The following is a 22889-nucleotide window of genomic DNA, read 5'->3' on the forward strand; positions in this document are numbered from 1 at the left end:
TAAAAATATATGAAGGAAGTTATTTGGGTGATGAAAGCAGTTTTGGGGTCGGAAATCGGCAAACATAGGAGGCAGAGTACGACAATCTGGCACCGTTGGCTGGTATGGAGACTCGCAAAGATGCCGAATTATCGTACTCAGAGACGCGTATTTATCGGTTTCTGGCCCATAACTGTTGCCAAGAAACACCGATAATTAACCATTTAAACGATAAACATATATGAAGGAAGTTAGTTGGGTGATGGAAGCATTTTTGGGGTCGGAAATCGGCAAACATAGGAGGCAGAGTACGACAATTTGGCACCGTTGGCTGGTATGGAGACTCGCAAAGATGCCGAATTGTCGTACTCAGAGACGCGTATTTATCGGTTTCTGGCCCATAACTATTGTCAAGAAACACCAATAATTAACCATTTAAGTTATAATCATATATGAAGGTAGTTATTTGGGTGATGGAAGTAGTTTTGGGGTCGGAAATCTGCAAACATAGGAGGCAGAGTACGATAACCTGGCAATATTGGTTGGTACGATTACTGCCCATACTATCAGAAATTAACGGTTGTAATGATGAATATAAATAAATCTCTTTTTGGGGGCGTAGGAAACAATTTTTGGACTGGAAAGTGGTAAATATAATTGGCAGAGCAGGACCATCTGGCACCTTAGCTATAAGTCCCAGCCAGCGGTGCCAAATTGTCGTACTCAGGCTCATATATACCGATTTATGACCACAAAACTCTCTTCTCCACCCCAGTAACCTGATTCATTTATAGTAATTCTTTAAATAGTTAATTATCCGTGTCTTTTTGTGCTATTTATGGGCCTGGAACCGTGAAATACAATGTGCTGGGTACGATAATCCTGGAACATGTCGTATTATCATATTTACCGAGTTTAGACCTCAAAACTATCTTCTCCACCCCAGTAACCAGATCCATTTATAGTTATCGTTAAAATAGTTAATCATCCGTGTCTTTTTGCGCTATTTATGGGTCTGACGCGGCTTTGAGTACGACAATTCGGCATCTTTGCGAGTCCCCATGCCAGCCAACATTGCTAGATTGTCGTACTCATAGCATAGTATTTACCGGTTTTTGACGCCAAACTATTACCAAGAACATCGAGAGTTAACTATTTTAATGACAGATGTAAAGTAATCTAGTTATTTGGGCCCAGAAGACAGTTTTGGGGGTCGGAAGTTGGTAAATATAGGAGGCTGAGTACGATAATCTGGCACCAGCTGAAAGAGGAAAGGAGAAACAACAACAACAATGGAGGAATAGTGTTGTGTCATTATTGTATTTTCCTCGCTGTTACGCCGCATGAAGGTCACCAATCGAGGCCCGGACGGTGTGACGGGCGTGTGAAATCTGTGGCTGCGTATTATGAGGCTTACTCCGAGGAGGTGAGGAGAGATAAGGTTATATGATGCAATGTCCGGCACACACACACACACACTCCTGGAGGCGGGTCAAGGCAGTGCTGTTAATGGTGTGTTTCTCCTCGTAAGGTTTTAATCATGGCGGTCACAGTTACTTAGAGTTAATGATGGTGGTGCTGTAGAACCCGTGATCCCTTCCTGTTGGGTTATTTCAGGGGTTGACCTCATATTACTCACTCTCGGGGTGAAAGCAATGGAAATAAGTGTTCAAGCAAAATGAGATGTAGAAAGTAATGAGGTTGTGTATAAGAGTTTTGGTCTGGTTGCAGCAATAAAGGAGGTGGATTGTGGAGTGGTTGAATGGGTGAAATGTGGTGACCCCTGAGATGGTTTGGGCATATAATATCAGTGAATGAAAATTGCTTTGTGATGATTGCTTATGAGCCTGGCTTGAGGGAGACTACAGCATGGGGACAACACCAGTGAAGTGGATCAGCAGCGGATAAGTGCGGGAGAGAGAGTTGGCAGACGTGGGATTGAAGGTGCTGAGAGGGACAGGAAAATTTGGACACCTCTACTGTGGTCTCACCCTTGGGGGAGGTTCTTGTTAAGGGACGAGGCATCATAGCTACAGGGAGAGGTAGACAGGTCCTACCTTCAAGAATTTGTGCTGTTGAGTTTTTTGGTGTGTTTTCTTGTCGTGAGGATTGGGGTGTTCACACCAGTGTCATTTAAGTTAAAACTCTTACTTTGTGAACTAAAAAACATCCAAAAAAAGTGCAAGTGGTTGTCTTTTTATTATAAAATGTTTCATGCTGTAATGTTTTTTTTTTTATTGATTTCACTCATGCTGAAAATGTAATTTTAATTTACAGGGACATCCTGATCAAGCAGCATGTGGAGTTTTGAAGGAGATTACCGGCGGAAGCCTCAGCAGCGGCTGGGCGGGGCAAGCAAGAGCCGCAACATTGAGCGCCTGGACCTCCTCAACCAGCTCAAGTCAGACAGAGAGGAACGAGAGGTAAAGGATGCACAAGAGTAACTTGACAAGTATACAGTACTACCATTGCTTTCTTCAGTCTGTTGTGAAAAACATAGTGCAGTTTATTTTACTGTAATTCTCTGTCAGAGTTTTCATCATGTTCATCTTTATATCCTCAGAGACAGAGACGGAGGGAGGCGGCAGCAGTAACCCTGCAGTCCTGGGCCCGAGGCGTCCTGAGCCAGCAGCACACCAAGCGTGACCTGCGCCACCAGTGTGACTCCCACCTGGCCCTCACCAAGGCACAGGGCATTTCTGAAGCCTCGGCTGTCAGATTGATCGCTCTGCTCATCAGAATATTTCATCCACACAAAGACAGTGACAGAATTGTATGTTATTCAAGTTTTAGATTTTTTCAACTTTTTTTTTCAAACTCACCTACTTCACTTCCCTCACTATAGTCTGCCACAGTCCTTATTTTTCACTGTGACATTCTCTACATTTTCCCTTGTGGATATTTGCATGAATTGAATTCCCTAATGATATCTGAGAGAGTGTGAGTATATCATTATGAATCTTGACAGGCAAACATTATGTTGAGCCATTTGAGGGTTGATAATGCATGAAATGGCTCAGTAGCAATCAAAGCTTTCTGCACAAGTATAGCCTTTAGGAATCACACATTGTAACTCAACACTTTCCCAGCTCACCACCTGCCAGTTGGTGATCCGGGAGCAGAGGCAGCTGGCTGAGTGGGTGTGTGGCTCCTTTGAGCGCTGGGCCTACCTGCTGCCCCGCCTGGTCAGCATGGCTCTGCAGGTCATCACTCAGCCTGTTCAAGGTGGGTTAGAGCAGAGGTTCTGAAAGTGGGGGTCTCAACCCCCAGAGGGGTTGCGAAATGATTTAGAGGGGTCGCGAGATCCTGCAACCCATCCTCCTCCTCCTCCTATTCCTCCCACCAACCATCCTAACGCGTCTAGTACATGTCAGCGGTGATAGACCTGCCTGATGCTCGATAATGCATCATAAAGCCATGTAATGTTTGCATGCTTTCTTCGCTGTACAGAGTACTCCACAGTAATAGTCTAGCAATATTGATGATAGTTATTACTTTGTAATGTATGTCCTCACTTAAGAATGATTTATTTTGCGGACCTATCAAAGTAATTTTAGGGGTCGCAGCCAAAAAAGTTAGAGGACCAGTACCACTTCTGTCAGTGCTTTCTATTCTACAGCTCAAGGGCAAAGTGGAGAAAAGAAAAAGCTTGTAACAGCACTGCTCCAGATTCTGAAAAGGAGGATCAGATTCATCTGAAGTGTCTTTATGCTCACCTCTTGGAAGAGTTGAACTCATATGAAGAATCAAATACAGATGTAAAAAAGTTGTTTTAGGATTTCCTTGGACTGGATGAAAGAATGAAAATGCTGATTAACTCTTGCAAGAATTTAGACAGTATTGGGGTGAGCTAAAGTGGAAACTCTTTGTGTAGTGAGGCTACAGGAAGGGTGGAAGCATGCAGTTAGCAACCTCAGAAGAAGCTCAGAATACCAGTTAGTATGATAAAGTATGCGTTGTGTACAACTGTTCCCCCTGTTCCAGAAGGTGGTAGTGCTGTGTCCCACGCTGCACCCCTGCGCCTCCTGGAGATTGTGCTGGTGCCGGAGTCCTGGCCCACCAAGCTCCCCCCTCCCCAGCAGCGCCTCTTCCTCGCCTCTTTGTACTCACACCTTATCAGCAAAGGTGAGCCGGGAAGTATAAGTCACTGGTAGCTGTTATGCTCTATTTTATTTATTTATTTATTTTTTTATGTCTTCGCCTATAGCGCCGGTAGGCTTTTTTCAGGGGCTTAGTGGTCGGTCCAAGTCTGTCATGGCGCAGGCAATTTTTATAGTGATGCCATTTATTCAGCCGTTTTGCATAAGGACTTGGTGTGGTGTGGAGTGGTGGAAGAAGTGAAGCGACAGACTTTAAAGTGGTTTGGCCACATGGAGCGAATGGAGGAGAGTAAGATGACCAAAAGGGTGTATGTGAGTGTGATAGAGGGAGGGAATGCTAGAGGACGACCTCCAGTGAAATGGAGGGATAGGGTGCAAGAGTACGTTAGGGAGAGGGGGGAAAGATCCGTGAGAAACTTTGAGCAGGCAAGGAGGGAGTGTTTGGATAGAGAAAGTTGGAAACTCTTCTGCCGTTGCCATCCCCTGGTGGGAGCTCCTTGGAGCAGGCGTCGATGAAATGATGATGATGATGAGGACTTGGTGTCTAGCTTAAAGAAGTTGCTTGATGTGATGTGCGGATAATGACACAAGTATATGTGTTATTTATACTACAAGACACTTTAGTTTTTTAACCCGAGAACGTCGGCAGACCCTTTTCTGGGCTTTCATGAGTCGTGGCTGTGGTACAGTGGACCCTAAAAAGGGCTCACCATAAAACCCATAATTCGAGCAAATTGTAGGCAGTGGTGGCATAGAGCAACCCACCATACATGCCCTGGGTCATAGTGGTGGGTGAGTGATCTTGAGATGGGCTTTTTTGTCATAGGTGGTGCTGTAAGGTCATGGCAGACTGAATTAGCTATCCACACAGTAATCACTTGTCAAATTCTCTAAAGTAGACAACAAGCGACTCTCGGCTAGATGCCACACGTCACAAGACTTTATTTTGTAATAACCACCACCCAAAAAGAATGGAGTTTGAGTATAAGTAAATATTTTTAACGGCTTTATGGTTATGAGAGGAGTACTGTGATGTACGTTCCATGCTCTTTTCTTAGTCTCAAAATACAGTGTAATTTTGCCGTTTCTCGGCCAATTCTTGGCTTTCCCATAGCCTTAGCCCACGGGTTAAGGCAGCCATCAATATTGTGGAGTCCTTCCTTAGCGTTGATTGTGTTAATTGATGTACTCCTTGTTTTTTTCAGGCTATTACCGCCAGGTTGTTGAGCTGCTAACAACACGTGTCCCCGAGGTGTACGAACCTTCTCAAGAGCCCCCAACGCCCCTCGCTGATGCCCTGCTCCACCTCCTCATGAAGCCACTCACCTTCTCCGTCACCTTGACAGACCCAACACTCCTGTAAGTACCACGGACAGGCTAGATCAGTGTGCTTCAAATTTTCCTTATAGTGACACAGTTTAAGCATCACCCAAGTTACTCCTCTGCAAACTACATGTTAATGCTAAGATCTGTGTCCTCCAGCCATCTGGTATTTAATTATCTCTTTCTATATGGATGACAACCCAGCTAGTAGTCTTTGGTGACCCGGTGCTGCAGCTAAATCCAGCTGTTAAGTTGAAATAATTCACCAACGTGTATTTCATAACTTATTTCTTTTGCAGGTGTCACGTTCTATCAGAAATGTGTCAACAAGTGTTGGGAGGAGCAGTTCACAGCCAGATCTCTAACTACATCATCCCCTGCTTGGCATCCAGTGAGGCCCACAAGTTGCCCATGGACAGGGTGGTGGCTGTGCTGGCCACTCACCCCATCAAGACCATGGACACCTGTCCACCCCCGGCTCTCCTCTACTCCCTCCTCATGCTGGTGCGCCAGGGGGCTGGTAGGTGACCTCCTATAATTTTGCTGATCCTTTTCTTGTTGTGCTCCACAGGTGTTCCTTTGCACATTCACTTCCTTTGTTTTCACCCTGGATTTCCTTAAATGTGGTCAGCCAGCAGCCTGGCCACCAAACTGCCTTCTGAAGACTCTTTGCTGCCTCACACCTAACTCATCATGAGTGAGGGCCTTCACAACTCCAGATGCTCTCTTCCTCCCTCAGGTGTTCCATTTGCTTCCATTTTCTGCCATCTACCTTTGTCCATTAGTTTGGTGTGTATCTTCATTATTCCTTGTAAAACTCACACTGCTTCATAAATCTTCTCTGGATCATTAAGACCTTTACCTTTAACACATGCCGTGCTACCACTCTAGGAACTCACTTGCCTCAAACATCTTCAGTGTATTACTGCCAATATAGGAGTTTTTTTTAGGTTCTGCCTATGGTGCCATTAGGCTGTTTGGGTGGGGCCTGATGGCCTGCACCAGCCCATTATAGTGCAGGCAAGTGTTTATAGTGGTGCCATCAGTATTTTAAAAGTTAGCTTTATCAGTTTTATAAATTGTAAACTTTAAATGGATAAAGTTCCTTTGTCTATTTTCCAGACTTCAAGGACATCACTTCTCTGTGCAATTACTTACAAGTCATCGGGGAGCTGCTGGGCGGCACCACCTCCTACCTCACCTGCCAGGACGCCGACGTGGACTCTGACGACGAAGAGGAGGATGCAATGGACTCCTCAAAGCCGCTCAATCCAGTGTTGTGCAAGGTGTGTTAGGGGCAGCTCCTGCTGTGCAGCACACCTTACAAACATGTCATATATATATATATATATATATATATATATATATATATATATATATATATATATATATATATATATATATATATATATATATATATATATATATTTTGACATGGAGTAAAAGTGACCGGTCACAATGGTCATGTCCTTTATTGAAAACACACAATTTGTTCTGAATTTGATATTAAGAAATATTACCCTGACCATGTGATGGCTATGAAGACAGCTGTGTGCGTTGTGTCTTGCAGCTGGCCGAGGAGTGTGTGTCTGTGGTGAACAGCACGGAGCACGTTGGGTGGCTGCTGAGCCAGGTGGAGCGCTACGTGTCCCCGGAGGTGCTGCTGCACTTCTCACGCCTGACACACCACCTCCTCACCGCTCCCTCCCTGCAACTCCACCAGTGCAGGTGAGAGAAAGGACTCACATTTGTTTTCCATGTCGTGAGAGTTCATAAAACAGAAATGCACTCATGAGGGAAATAATTTGGATTCCATACAAATTTTAACCTGAAGACTGTACGTACATGGTCATCATTTAATGTATTACTGAACCAGATTCAGCCAAGCTCTTCCTGCGGCTGCCTTGTTTTCTCTTGTCCTTTTTTTATGTCATTCGTGTGATACTAGGAACACAATGCCCATGCTGATGTGGACACAAGTCATGTTTTGCTCATGTATTACTTTTGGTTCCTTTCAACATCTTTCCCTTGTGTCTGCTGTGTTCAGTGGCTAGAGACCAAGCCTGGTATTAAATGGCCAGCACAGTTATCACATTTAAGCCAACAGTTTCATTATTAGGCGCCTCTGTAATCCTGCTTTGAGGTTGGCAGTTTTATGAAGCTACCGTAGACAGAAATAAGCCTCAGGTACAGTGAGGGGGCTAATCAAAGACAGAGTTCATAATCATCCTAGGAAGTTAAGAAAAATATGTGTTAGTTAATGCAGCTTTGTTCTTCCCGGCATGGGTGGGCAGGCTGCTGTACAGTGTGGTGGTGCGCCGCCAGCTGCTGCGCTCCATGTGGGTGGTGCTCTCCAGCCTGCAGCAGGGTGCCCCTCTCCCCGGCAGTGCTGTCAATGCCAATGCATCATTTGGTGAGTGTTCCGTGTCAGTGATTGCTTTGCTTCAGGGGCTTCATGGAGGAAATAAATTTTTGAACCACATGATGATACAAATTACACTTCAGACAATTGTTTTACTCAATTACTTTGTGAAAATGTGTTGTTTCTGGTTTTCATAGACTAGACTGAGCTCTGCCTCCAGAGAGATGTTACACATTTCAAAATTCTCAACAAATTCAGGGAAGCAAACTTAAGATATATACATATTTCGGGTAACTATAGTCCGACAAATCTTAAATGGCACCTCTGGCGCAGGTAGCTCCCCATACACTGGTGTCACGTCTCCAACTCACCTCCCGAACTGAGGGGCACGGTACGCGAGGTCAGTTGGAGATGTGGCAACAATGTATAGGGGGCTGTCTACGTCAGCGGCGCCAGTTTAGATGTGTCGGACTGTACTGATGTTTGATGTGATTGTTTTTCACAAACATCTGTGGTGGTGCTGTTGTACTGATGTAGCTTGAATTTGGCACTGGCAGGTGTGCGAGGAGGCACCCCACTGCTGCAAGTCATGGCCCGAGGGTCGCCTCTGGCCCCTTATGAGCGGGACACTCTAGTGCCTCTCCTGGCCACTTTCTGTGCCACCCTCACCGCTGTGCTCTCCACACTCCATGACTCAGAGTTCCTGGGACAGCAAGGCAAGATGGTCTTAAGTTTTAGTGTCTCACTAGTGGCAGTGTTGTTACCACCTCAAAGGAATATTGCCAGAGTTGTCGTCTGTATGTTTATGGACTTTTTATAGGATGACTCAGTGAATATCCAGGAGTGTATTGGGGTATGTTATGCAGCATGAACAGAGAATGAAAGAATACTTGCAGTGCAGAAACTAAACAGACAAATAAAGAAGCATTTATTTTAAGCCGTTGTAATATCATATGATCAATTTGGTCATTGGTGTACAGTGCTGCAGAGAAATTCAAGGGAAGGGACAAGCAGCGTGGTGGGCTGAAAGAGTAGAGAGTTGGATTGATGACGTGGTGTCAAAAACGGAGGAAGCATCTTCTCATCTATTCTTATCAATGTTTCAGATGACTCTCAGGAGGTGTATTCATACAGGCCCACACAAAGCCAGTTCCCATTTTCTGTGGATGAGTTGGTGAAGATGTCGGCCAGCCTGCGCGATGTGTGTGTGGGTCTGGTGGAGCTGGCACACCCGGACACCCGCATGTCAGCCGTCACAGACACTTCCTACACCTCCATGTGGGCACACTGCTTCAAGGTGGGACTCAGCAGCCTCTTTATGCCTGGTAGCTTGAATACTTTTTTCAACTTTTACAGCCACAGTTTTGTAAGAGTTCATAGTTTTAATTACACCTCATAAAATTTTTGAAGCTTTGAAATTCATCTGTAGAACTGCACACACAACTGTACAATGGGGCAGCTGTCTCTGTGGCGCTGTATTGGTGCCAGAAATATAAGCAAGATGCAGCCAAGGACTTGCATGGACCACAGCCCAGCATTCCTTTATAACTTCAATTATGCAACTCGGACTACTCCAGTCCTCACTTGGAGAGGTGTGAGCCACAGCAGTGGTGGTGAGCACAGTGGAGGACAAACTCCTAAGCCAGGCATTGCTCTGGTGCATGGCCACACACAGGTGACTGAGCAGGAGCCTCTGTGTTGTAGCTGAGCACAGGGAGTGAGTGTGTCCTGTGCCTGGCCCACAAGTTGTTTCATGGATGCCAGACTTTTCCTTATATAATCACAAGGCTGTCTTTCCAACAGTTGTAACTTTTATAATGCTCACCCATTACAGTGTTACCGCATGCCCACATGCATTAGCTTCATTATCAGGTTTCAGGTTCCCTGCATATCAAAAGTGGGTAGTGTGTGCATGCTTAGGAAAACAAGAAATAAAACTGTCAGGGGAGGGTTTGGCCACTGACAGGCTCACACGCTGCCTTACACTGTTCATGCACTGCTGCCTCAAATCCCAGCATGATGAGCACTCCTAACTAACACCATCTCATGTCTCACACATCACCGAGGGTCCAAAGTTAGACAGCAGTTTGCAAACTAGAAGAGATTGTTTCCATAATTTGTACGTGTGTTCATATACAACCTTCCAAATTTAATTCATTCATCTCTCTTTATTTCTCATGGCTCTTTTTCATTGTTCCTTATGATGCCATCAAGTTGTGTTGTGTGCTCTCTCAGGCCCCTCATCTCACATCTTCTCTCACCATCTTCTGGCTTCGTACACTGCTTTCATCAGCATCATCTATGTCATTATCTTCACCACTTGATCATTTCCCCTCTTTAAAGGTAGTCAGTAATGGTCATTTAATAATTATTTCATATACATATTGATACTTTTTAATATTCCTTCCTTCTTGTCATCCTCACAAGAGCAAAGAGCTTAAGTCACTTGGTCTCTTCCTTCTTTTCACAATATGGAGTGGCATATGAACTGCTGTGTAGAATTTTTTCCCGTTGATGAGGCATACAAACATCTCTCTCCATCTTTTACAGCCTAACTCACCTACCAGATATCGCCCCAAATCCTCTTCTTTTGTAGGTATGTATCAGCCTTTCCCTCACACTAATACTTGGTTCAGTCCTGGTGTCACTTTGTTGTTCAAAATTTCCTTGAGCATGAAGACAGATTTGTTTCCTGATACTGTTTCTTCACATATATTACATCTATTGATCATATAGAGCACCTCGGGCTGGTGGGTTTTGTTATTTGCTTTATAATGTTGTCATGTGTTGAAGGACAGGATATATAAATCCTCACACTTGGCACACATGAAGAGCACTGTGTTTGTAATCATCTGTCTGTCTCTTCTAATGGCTGGTTACCCTGCCGTGGGTGGCATCGATGGATGCACACTTCCCATCACATTACAATCATCATACTCTTCAGTTTTCACCTCCTACTTCCCCCCTGCTCATGTGCACTTCTGTATCATCTTGGTCCCTTACCCTAAGTATGCTACATTTAATTTCTATGATCTAATCTTAACAAGATTTGCAGAGCCTTCCGCACACACTTAGGAAACACATACTTATGCATCTCTTTATATTGATTTGTCAACAACATGATCACTAGCTGATTGGCATGATCTGTTTGCACTTTTTGCAGGCTTCTCCAGTCCTCCAGTGCTAGGTGAAAATTGGAAATGACAAAATCATTGTGATCAAGATATGTAGAGCTAATCCTACTTTCTGCCTCAAAACTGCTGTTGAGGTCTTTTGGAGCCACATTGCACTGGTGCATATGTTACCATCATTGTAATTGATGGCCTCATGTCCTCAAAAAACAGGGTGAAGGAAGTGCAAATCCTGTGTAACCAATTTGGACGAGGGTGCCCGGCATAAGTGATAGAACAAACTGTCAGCAAGCCACCAGAGGGAGAGGGTAAGGGCATTCTAGGAGAGACATTGCTGCCCTACTGACTGCAGCAGATTTGTGTTGCTGAGGGATTTAAATGGGGGCAAAACATGTCTTGGAAAAGTGTTGTGGTGTTGTGGGAGGTCAGGAGGATTCATAGGCTGTGTGGCTAGGCCTCCAGGGGTGTGGCAGTGTGATGGGCTGGGGGCAGGATGTGCAGGTGATATCTGTGTGTAATTTGTCTTGGTGTTTCAGAGGTCAAATTCAGGTTTTCCCGCTTGAATTGTTTTAAATATAAGCACAAACAGGTAGCTTGAAGCTCCTCTGTTGTTTCAGGTTTGTGTTGGGGTGGTGCGGCAGATACACCTACGGGACACAAGGAGAATGTTCTGTCCCAGCGGTCACTGGCTGAGCTCTCGGGCCAGTCTGCCGCTGGGCAACATCTGTCCGGCGGTGCCCTTTGTGCCGCGCACCAACAGGCGGCAGAGGAGGCTCTTCATGCCTCAGAGGTTATTAACAAGGAATGAGCTGGGTAAGGCACTTAACATGGAAACATTGTACAGTTATTTATATGGTTACAGGTTTACTTACATGGAAGGTAAATTAAAATAATGCAATATTGAAACAAAGGTGAGCAGAGGACTCTTTTTTTTCTGATTCCTATTCATTGTTGTTGGTTCTGGTTGTGCATGAGAGGACTGCAGGATTATACAGGCAGACTATATCAGTACTGGATAATGTGTAGTGACACTAGTTGGTAAAATCAAGTGTATCACTTGAAGACCTAAATTTCAATCATTGGAGTGAAATGCTGCTCACCGATCCTATTTTCTTTTCTCATTCCAGAGACAGAGGGTCCCCCGCTGTCTGTCATTGACGAGCGCCGCGCCACAATACTGCAAGAGCTTCCTTTTGTCTTTCCCTTTGAGGCCCGGACACAGGTGTTCACCAAGCTGGTGGGGGACAGCAGGAGCAACAGCCAGATGGGGGCAGAGATCAATGAACGGCCTGTCATCAATGTCTCCATCAGAAGAACTCATGTCTATGAAGATGCTTTTGAGAAACTTTCACCTAATAATGGTAAGTTGTTGTGGACTACTTAGTGTATTCCCTGCCATACAATGTGCATTATTCCTCCCAAAGTTTGCTTAAAAATCACCTTGCATACTGTACCACAAATTCATGGTTGGGTCAGCCCCAGGAGTTGAGGTGACCAGCATCTCATGCACCCTTATTTGCCTCAGGTTTTCTTTCCAGCATATTTTGTTAATTTTATTGATACTTTCATAAATAAAAATGATCATTAAAAAAATCAGTATGCTAGAGTTCATTGTCCCTCACCCATTTTGATACACTCACCCATTGCCTCGTTGAATGTATTCAGTCATCTGTTTACCTGTAATCAATCCTCAATACATTGCAATCCTCAATGTTAAAATGACCCATTAACACAAGACTAAGCACAGCCAACCATTCCCTGCCAGAACCCAACATGCGGCTGCGAATGAGAGTGCGCCTCATGAACGCAGTGGGTCTCAACGAGGTGGGCATTGACGGAGGGGGAATTTTTAGGGAGTTTTTGTCAGAGCTACTCAAGACCGCCTTTGACCCAACCCGAGGCTTCTTCCTTCTCACCCTGGACAACACACTCTACCCCAACCCTGGAGCTCACCTTATTGCCGAGAACTACCAAACCCACTACTACTTCATCGGCAGGATGTTGGGCAAGGTAAAGAAGCTGCCGTCGTGTTAAGAAATGGAATAGATTGAAAGTTTATGAATATCTAGAAATGTAATGGAGCAGTGTTTTAGGAGTCATAGAAATGTTGAACTGAAGGCTGATGTCTGTGTAATGTAGGTTATATTGTAGTGGTCTTGGTGTGAAATTTTGGTGTCTTAGTTGGAGTTTACATTGTGTGTGTGTGTATCTGTGTGTCTGTCTGTGCACGTTATGGAAAGAGAAGTGAAATGGAGGAGAATTTGAGGATTCCAGACAAAATTCTGAGAAGTAGGAGTGTAATAATTATGTGCAAAGTGTGGGAGACAAAATTTATGGATATGAAATAAGTCACTAGATCACATGCTAAAGCTAGTTTAACCTGGTAGCAACGACAGGCCAAATTTGTGGCTTTACCGTGTAGCAGTGACGGGCCAAATTTGTGGCTTTACCGTGTAGCAGTGACGGGCCAAATTTATGCTATGATATAAACCCCCCAAAATAGATATACATAAACTGATCACAAATGCTTCGATATATATTATGAAATGGTTTGTGTGAGTGATGATTTTTTCTCATTTTTCTCGCTTAGAGGGACCATTAAGAAACATGATCCCCGCTGATACCACCGGGTTAAATATTAGGTGACTGAAATCATGCAAAGCAGTAAGAATAGATTTTATTATACGTCTTATCCTCCAACAGGCACTTTACGAGAGCCTGCTAGTGGAAGTACCCCTGGCCGGCTTCTTCCTGTCCAAGCTCCTGGGTAAGTCCACCTCAGCTGAGATTCACCACTTGGACTCGCTGGACCCTGAGCTGTGTCGCAACCTTTTGTCCCTCAAGACCTACCAGGGGGATGTTCAGGACCTGGGCCTTGACTTTACTGTCCTCAATTCCAACCTGGGCCAGAACACTGTGAGTCCTCAAGGTGGTGCTGTGATGGCACTTCATATGTAAAAGTCTCTGGTTTTCCTATACTTTTCTAACAATTTGATAGCTTTTCCATCTGGTTTACAACAAACAACTGTAAGACATATGGATGATCAGAGCAACTGATGAGGAATCTCTTTACCCTTTTTTTCCCCCCAGATTGAAGAGCTGATCCCGAATGGCGCCAACATCCCTGTAAACAATGAAAACCGCATTGAGTACATTTACCGCATGGCCGATTACAAACTGAACAAGCAGATAGCCAAGCAGAGTCAAGCCTTCAAAAAAGGTACGAAGCCAATGATTGTAGTTCTGTTTTAGCACAGTTTAATTTCTTGAGACCAAGGACTTATTGAAGTCTAGATCCAGGAGGGAGGAGCTGAGGGATAAGCAGCTACTTCCACTCAAGAAGGAGTTTTCTGATCTTGAATAAACCAGCAGGATTTTTTTATTTTCCTGTTTTTTTTTCCCCCGTCTTTGCCTGTAGTGCTGGTAGGCTTTCTTCAGGGGCCAGCCCATCATGGTGCGGGCACTTTTCATAGTAGTAGATGTTCACTTTATAATGTGTTTGCCAGTCTTAATTTTGGATATATACTAAGCATAGAAGTGAATAGGTAAAGCTTAGGCTGAGGATGTTGCTATTTTAAGTATTTTTCTTTATATTTTTATCTACAAGACTCCTATGACAGCAGCACCTTTCTGTTGCAGGAGTGATAGATGTTGTGCCCGCTGAGTGGCTGCAGATGTTCGACTGGAGAGAGCTTCAGATGCTGATATCTGGTGCCTTTGTTCCTATTGACCTGGAAGACTTGATGGACAACACAAGATACGGGGGTAAGGAAAGAGCTTGAGATGGTATGTAGATTACCTTGGCAACAGGAAGGGTTACCAGGTTACTGATAATGTTGCAGTGACCTTGGAAGGGTACGCCGGAGGATGGCTGTGAAGATGAGTGTGCTGTGATCTCCTTAGAGAGATTACTGTATAACCTGAGATGCCATATTGATGGAGAGGGATGTGAACAGGAGTTAGTATAATAATGGAAGGATAGCTGCAATCACTAAAGCTTCAGGTCATGGATACAAAGTTCATATAGACTTTAACCGTGTAGCAGCAATGGGCCAAATTTGTGGCTTTATCGTGTAGCAGCTACGGGCCAAATTTGTGCCATGATTTAAACCACCCAAAATAGATGATACATAAGTTGATCACAAATGCTTTGATATATATTGTGAAATGTTTTGTGTGAGGGGTGATTTTTTCTCATTTTTCTTGCTTAGAGGGACCATTAAGAAACATGATCCCTGCTGCTACCGGGTTAAACTGAAATTCTTTTGATTTTTCAGGAATTTACAGTACTGAGAATGCAACGATACAAGCCTTCTGGCAAGTCTTGAGGGAGTTCACTGAAACCCAGAAACGTCAACTTCTAAAATTTGTCACAAGTTGTTCCAGGCCTCCACTCTTGGGATTTAAGGTAAAGTGACGTGGCTACATGCTTTAACTCTCATTAGTCCTAAAATATATAACTTTGTTGAAGGTACAGATTGAATTAAACACTATTAGTTTGTTTAATTATGTTTAAGTACTTTTATTCATCATCAGGGCATTCAGTACAGTACTTTTGTTGTGCATTTTCTCTCTAATTTTTGTTGCTTTCTTCATGTTAGCATTAGAGTGGCTACTTGTTGAGCAGTGTTGGCCTTGGTCTTGCTGTTTAAAATGGCCCTTAGAAAAAAAATTGTTCAAGCAAATTCTGTCATGTATTAAATGAGTAAATGGTAGCAAAAGCCAGTGCCATATTATATAGTGCCGTAATATGTCTGCATTTCGTTGTCAGTTTCATTCCATACGGGTCTGTTTGTTAAAGTATCTTCCAGAGGTTGGACATGTATTTTTTGATATTTGTTTCATGGTTGCTGAGGTATGGGAATGCGTCTTCAGTGAACTGGTCAAGTGTTTGCCATGCACATACAATGGTTAACTTTAGGATGATTTTCCAGGAATGCAGCTCAGTCATTTAACTGCATTCATATGGATGTTCATCTTGCAGGAACTACAGCCAGCATTCTGCATCCAGCCATCAGGATCAGAGGACCGTCTTCCCACTGCTTCCACGTGTATGAACCTCCTCAAGCTGCCGGAATATAAGAATGAACATACACTCAAGGAAAAACTTCTTTATGCTATTACATCAGGTTCAGGCTTTGAGCTGTCCTAGAACATGGCAAGGATAGTTGGTAAATGTTTTAAATGTTCATTATAATGCCAGCACAACTTTCCAAACTAATGATTAGCAAAGGTAAAAAAAATTGTGAAATAAGTCCTGTCTGCCTGGGAAAGTTTAGCAAAAGTAACACATTAAGTTGCTTATGTAAAGATAGCTGCTACCAGGGTAATGAAACGAGCAAGTTATATTGCTGTCAACTCACAACCATCACATGAAATCTTCACATACAAAGTACTACGGGCCTTCAAAGACACTTGTTTATTTGACTTAGTGACAGTGTTTGTCTATTTAGTTTGTCTTGGCTTTTGATACAAGTGATAACCTAATACTTTATACAACACACACACACACACACCTGATTTAATGCTCCTGCTACCTGAAATTTCCAGTCTTGGTTGTTGCAAGTCCACCAGTGTGGCTGTTCAGTTAGTCTAAGGCTAAGCCATCTCCTTCCTTCTCCCCGAGGCCCTAACCAGTGTAGGTATGTGGAAATCTGCCATTTTGTTGAACATCTCATTGGAAGATTAGGGATGGATATTGTTGTGGTCACAATGATACTGAACTCCATCTCTATTCCTCCCAGATTCCAGCATCAAACAAGGAAAGTAAGGAGTCATGTTTTACCCTTTGATTTAAGCTCATTCACCTCCCTTATATAGTTGTGTATAAGGAATCAGAGTTCTTGCTGTGCTTGGACTTGCTTAGTTTTCACTAACCTTGATATTTCATCTTCCTACGTGGAAGCCATAAAAACATTATAAAGTCACTCCACATTCTTTCTCTCATAGTGAGGACTATTATTTGTTTATATTATAGTTTGAGAAAGTTGTTTTTATAAACTTGCCATTGCTAGAGGAGGAACTTCATGCCTGTGCTGTCATGGAGTAGTTTACTTAGCCTGCCAGATTCCAACACATCTGCCATCCTCACCAACTTGGTTCAGATAAAACACTTATTTGCACTTTAATAGAAAAAAATTACTTTCTTAATGCTGAACACCTCTTCAACCAAGTGACTCCTAATCCTGTCTGCTGTTCAACACATGTATATGCCGGCATACACTTGTGATGCACTGTATACACGACAGACATGGATGCTGGCATTGCCCTCCCTTGGAATCGCTGCTGTATTTCAAGTGCACTCAAAAAGTATTGTTCTAGCTGGCTGCTTTGTGTTCTTGAAGGAAGTCAGTTTTTGTGCACTCAGTACATGGTGTAGCTAATCACTTGTCCATAATTGTCTTTACGTCTTCGTCATTTAACGCACCAGTAACTTATTTTCTTCATATCATTGCCGTGCACTTGAAGTATAAATTGGATTTAAAACTGAAAACGCAGCAAATGAACAATAGTTGTGTGTGTGCTTGCATGCATGTATGGTCACACTGTTAACAAATTGAATCATGTACCCTCTCAGGTAATGGGTTGCTTGATCCGGGCCTCTGAAAGACACTGGCCCGGGTCTAGAGTTGATGACGTCACAAGGGTAGGTGGATTTTTTGATTTTGAGTGCACTGAATGTTAAGAATTTGCTGGACATTAGCAAAATAACAGATGATATTTATGAAAATTGAGCTCACCAACACATTCATGATACATTGCTGCATATCATTTAAATACAATAAGACTATTTTTATATAAAGATCAGTGAAGGAAAATGATATAATGTATAAACATTTTGTCTCGCTTGTTTTTCTTCAACTCACTCTTACTCCCAGAATTTGCTCGCGATGAATTTTCAGTCACTTTCAAAACCAGCTCAGTTTTCCCATTCTTTTCATATGTAACATTTACTAGGAAGGAAAAAAGTAGTTGGTCAAAATTGCTGAGAAAGTGAAGGGACTCAAAACTGGTTCCTAATCCTTCCTTTAGGCTGTGGCAGCCGAGGCCTCGTCTCTCCTGCTGCGAGTGATGCTCACCTGTCACAACGCGTTCACAGTAGTTTTACCTTCTTGGCAATTCTGACCACCTACTTTTTTCCTCGTCAGTACTTGCTACATACCAAATGAAAGGGAAAGGTGTGCCAATTTCAGAAGACTGAAAATTCAATGTAAGTAAGACTGTGTGAGTTACAGCGAGTTAAAGCAAACAATGCGAGAGTGTATTTATACACAGATTTTCTTTCTGTTATCTTTGATGTAAGTGTAGTCTTTCTGTAATTGATTTATGCTCATGATATGCAGCAATATATCATGAACACGATGGTTGGCTCAATTTTCATAGATATCATTTGGTAGTTTGCAAATATCGGAACGAATTCCATTGACGTATCTGGAAATAATGCTTTTCAGCAATTTATGTTTGTAACCAAGAGAGAGATGGGCAAGCAACAGAGGGCTAACTGTGTGCCTAAGCTCACTTTCATTTACGGTGTTGAAAATTAAAAAATACCAGTTTTGTGATGCATCCATATGCTGACTGTGCTTGTTCTGGTTTTCATGTAATAATTTTTCTATTACTCAGTAATTGAGCATTACAAGCAAATCACTTCTACATGTGATCCTTTCACTTCCATGACAGAATTCCAAGGTGGCTGCAACACATAAGATTAGAGTGCCAGGGGCAGCAGGCGTGAGAGCTGTGTCTTGTGTGTTATTTTTGTTTTCTGGAGAATTTAATCTTTCACTTCCTCACATACACTATCAGACTGGCACACTCTTAAAATGGTTATAGGGTACCAGCAACCCCAAGAAATTTTCAAAATCACAAATAATGTTCTCCCAACTGTACCTGAAGTAGTGTGACCCTCCAAATGCCCTAAAATGCCTTCATTTTATCTGGCAATGCCACAAAACATCACAAGCATCAAAAGTGTACAGAACTAAGTTTAATATAGTGCACGAGTCATGTTCACGAGGTATCCAGCGAAACCTTGAGCCGCTCACAAGGTCAGTGTGGTATCACATGAATTTGAAAACACAAGGTTCCTTTTACCCCAATTGGAAATGATAGCAAGGTCTGAGGTTATGCATTCTGCAGCCTCCAGGCTGGAGTCTTGTAATTCCTGTTGAGAGGGTCTTCTGTTAAAAGAAGTTGAATGATGCAGAGTGGTGTCGTCAGAGTATGAGTGGATAGGACAGTTTGTTATAGAAAGAAGATCATTGATGAATAACAGGAAGAGAGTGGGTGATAGGACAGAGCCCTGTGGAACACCACTGTTGATAGGTTTAGGGGAAGATCAGTGATCGTCTACCACAGCAGAGATAGAACGGCCGGAAAGGAAACTGGAGATAAAGGAACAGAGAGAAGGATAGAATCTGAAAGAGGGCAGTTTAGAAATCAGAGTTGTGCCACTCTAGTGAAAGCTTTCGATATGTCTAGTGCAACTGAGAAAGTTTCACCGAAACAGCTAAGAGAGGATGACCAAGAGTCAGTTAAGAGAGTAAGAAGATCGCCAGTCGAATGCCCCTTGCAGAACCCATACTGGCGATCTGATAGATTAGAAGTGGAAAGGTGCTTTTGAATCTTCCAGTTAAGGATTGATTCAAAAGCTTTAGATAAACAGGGAATTAAAGCTATAGGGCAGTAGTCTGAGGGATTGGAACAGTCACCCTTCTTAGGCACAGGCTGTATGAAGGCTTATTCCAGCAGGAAGGAAAGGTAGATGTTGACAGGCAGAGGCGAAAGAGTTTGACCAGGCAGGGTGTCAGCACAGAAGCACAGTTTTTAAGGGCAATAGGAGGCACTCCATTAGGTCCATAAGCCTTCTGAGAGTTGAGGCCAGAGAGGGCATAGAAAACATTAATAACAGGCATAAAGGAGTCAGAGGGGGGATGAGTAGGAGGAATATGCCCAGAATTGTCCAGAGTGGAGTTTTTACAGAAAGTTTGAGAGAAGAGTTCAGCCTTAGAGATTGATGAGATGGCGGTGCTGCTGTCAGGGTCAAGGAGAGGAGGGAAAGATGAAGATTGATGAGACGGTGGTGCTGCCGTCAGGGTCAAGGAGAGGAGGGAAAGATGAAGAAGTGAAATTGGTTGCATGCGTCTGCTCACATATTGACCCCATAAAATCTACTTGGCTTTCTTCATGTAAAGTAATTTGTGACATTCAAGTCATTAGTCTGTTTTGTGCAATACTGGCATAGTGTTTGTTTTGTGGCCATTGATTACTGCATACCCAGAGCAGTCTTTGTAGACATTATACATGTGACCTTAGTAAATGATCTTTATTGTGATGCCAACTATGCTGCTTTTTTATGCTGTGTTTTGTGTGTGAGGCTTGACTCTCTGCAGCAAGGGAAACTTTGATAGATTTTTGTGACAGCTCTTTATCAGGAAGACACCCTCAAGCTGGTGTTGGGCTCCCTTAAGGCACAATGCATTAGTGGCATGTTTCCTACGTCAGTCTCTACTTCATTTGCAAGTTTTCAAAATCACTGAGGCATTTTTTATGAATGTCTTACTCCATAGGCATTATGAAGTATTTCCAAAACTAGACAGGGTTGGAGAAGCACACACTTGAGCAACATTAAAAAAATCAGGACAAAAATATTACATTGGATTACATTGCCTTACACGAGAACACACACACACACACACACCGATCGAGGCCTCTCTAGTAATATTCTATCTCGGACAGGCAGAGGCAGGTTCCCACCATGAACTTATTGGGAAAGTGAAAATGTTGGCGGGAGGAAGGTCAGATCCCTGTGCCGACCCTTGTATTGCAGGAGCACACTTGGCTGTATATAATCAATGAAAGTGCTTCACACTATGATACATTAATGGTATTTGAAGATTTCTGTTTCTCAACTGCAGTTTGTATGTTAAAGGTTATATAAAAATGTAACGGCTAGGGCTTTCCTATGTACGATATGTGATGCAAAGTATCAGCTATGTACATGATTAGGCAGGATTATATTATAATGTCAGCTGGGGTTATGATTAACATAGCAATAATCACCATTAGTTGAAACCCTGTTCATTCTTTTTAGTCTCCATGAAGCGTTGTACGAGAAGAAGCAGAGGACAGTGATGCTGCACGCATGTTATTTGACAGAGTGATGGACTCGTCAAAGCCTCAGCTGTATATTTTTTTGTAATTTAAATTTTTTTGTAATATTTATTTGCATGTTAATATTTGTGGAAAGGAAAGAAGACATGCAAGGATAACAACATTGTAAGATAATAAATATAATGCTACAAGATCATCATTACCTATCCAAAGAAAGTTTAGATTGACGGTTCTCTATCCTCTATTTGGTTCAGTGTGCGCAGCAACTTTCAGGACCTGGAGGACTGTGGGATGCCTTCAAATGTGAAACTTTTCAAGCTGCAAAGGAGTGCATTGGGAGGGTGCCTGAGATCATAGTGCTTTTGCCTCAGGGAAGTGCTGGAGAATATTGAAAAGGGTTGCACTGCCAGGTTGGCTTGCTGGGAATCGGGACCAGTACAGGTCTCTATCATGTAGAACAAGAGCTCTCAGAGAGAGAGAGAGAGAGAGTGTGTGTGTGTGTGTGTTATGTCTGGAGTCTCACTGAGAAAGTCAAGGGTCATTGCATTGCAAGTGACTGAGTCTACCGCCTACCGAGCCCATTTCTGGTCCAATCCTCCTCCTCAGGTAAGGCCGTCCCCCTGGCATAGGCCCCTACTGACTGACTGACTGATTGAACACTGAAATCTCTATTTCAGCAAAGGAAAAATAATACAGGATGTTCTTCATTTCAAAATTCAAACAGGCAAAAGATTTAAGATTTAACAGAATTAGGCTAAAGATAACCAGCACATACATTTTGTGATTGAATGACAATGAAGTCTTAGCCAGATAGTGGAAAATTCTGCAATACATGTACATACATCTATGTAAGCAATACATTACATACATAGATGCAGCATTCACCAGTGTAAAAGAAAGAGAAAGAAGGTTGGAACATGATAGAGATTACTATCTATAGCCTTGGAAGGGTCTTCCGTAGGCTTGTGGCACCCCCTAGCACCACATGTACCTCTCTCCAAGAGTAGCTCATCCCATTTGTGGCAGGATTGCTATCTATCTCTATCAACGATGCCCTACTCCCTCACGGGACCTTCCCTCCAGGGGGTGGCCACGGCAGGTGTCCCCATCTCTCCCTGTTCTGGCACTCCCTCTCGGCACATTCAATCCTGCTACTTCTAACTCTCACTCCTGTACTCCCTCACCCTACTGATCCACTTCACAGGTGGTCTTCCCCTGATACCCCCTCCCTCAATCCTTCCCTCATACACTCTCTTCATAAATTCTTTCTCCCCCATCCTCATCACATGCCCAAACCATCTCAGCGCACCATGCTTCACTCACTCCACCACTCAACAATCCACCCCCTTCACTGTCACACCCATACTAAACCTCTTGTACACACTTTCATCACTTTCTCCATCCCATCCTGAAACACCACAGGCACCTCTTATATAACTCATTTCCACTGCACATATTCTCGATTGCTGTGCTGCATTCCATGTCCAATGCACTAACTACCTGTCCTGACTGCCTCTTTTCTTAAAAATATACACTATCATAATGCTGTTGTTGCAGCAAATATATGCACTCCTTTGCAGCTTGGAGAATTTCACATTACAGGGCATCCCACACTTTTGCAGAATCCTCAATGGTACCAAGCACATTGAAATGATTTGAGACTCGGTGCATACTCATGAACACATGAAAAGACTTTGTTTCATAAGATGGAACACAGTATGGGTACATTCAAGATTCTTCTTGACCTGACAAGAAACTTAAAGTTTTGCAACAAGCCAGTGCATTCTGGAAAATCCTGTAGCTTTGATGGAGCCTCCAAGGATCACTCATGAGAATGTGATCAACCTCCTCAGCCGCCCCTCCCGCAGAACAGCTTTGATC

General features: G+C 43.2%; 1 protein-coding gene across 3 annotated transcripts; it reads left to right on the forward strand.

Annotated features, from left to right (window-relative positions):
• The first annotated feature begins 1244 nt into the window (after positions 1–1244).
• LOC126987555 (ubiquitin-protein ligase E3C-like) lies at positions 1245–21199 on the forward strand. Of its 3 annotated transcripts, none has more exons than XM_050844618.1 (20): positions 1245–1491; positions 2257–2402; positions 2543–2752; positions 3069–3204; positions 3964–4104; positions 5285–5438; positions 5702–5922; positions 6525–6688; positions 6973–7130; positions 7697–7815; positions 8322–8480; positions 8871–9061; positions 11513–11708; positions 12023–12256; positions 12661–12905; positions 13599–13811; positions 13986–14115; positions 14535–14660; positions 15173–15303; positions 15880–21199. In XM_050844618.1, exons 2-20 carry the CDS (start codon positions 2277–2279, stop codon positions 16045–16047), a joined length of 3222 nt encoding a protein of 1073 aa, XP_050700575.1. In that variant the 5' UTR covers positions 1245–1491; positions 2257–2276; the 3' UTR covers positions 16048–21199. The 3 variants fall into 3 exon arrangements, with proteins under 3 accessions (XP_050700575.1, XP_050700576.1, XP_050700577.1); XM_050844619.1 differs by having other exon boundaries at positions 1245–1405; positions 2255–2402; XM_050844620.1 differs by having other exon boundaries at positions 1245–1405; positions 3967–4104.
• Positions 21200–22889: the final 1690 nt, after the last annotated feature.

The sequence above is a fragment of the Eriocheir sinensis genome, chromosome 65 (assembly GCF_024679095.1).
Source record: "Eriocheir sinensis breed Jianghai 21 chromosome 65, ASM2467909v1, whole genome shotgun sequence".
NCBI classification, from domain to species: Eukaryota; Metazoa; Arthropoda; class Malacostraca; order Decapoda; family Varunidae; genus Eriocheir; species Eriocheir sinensis.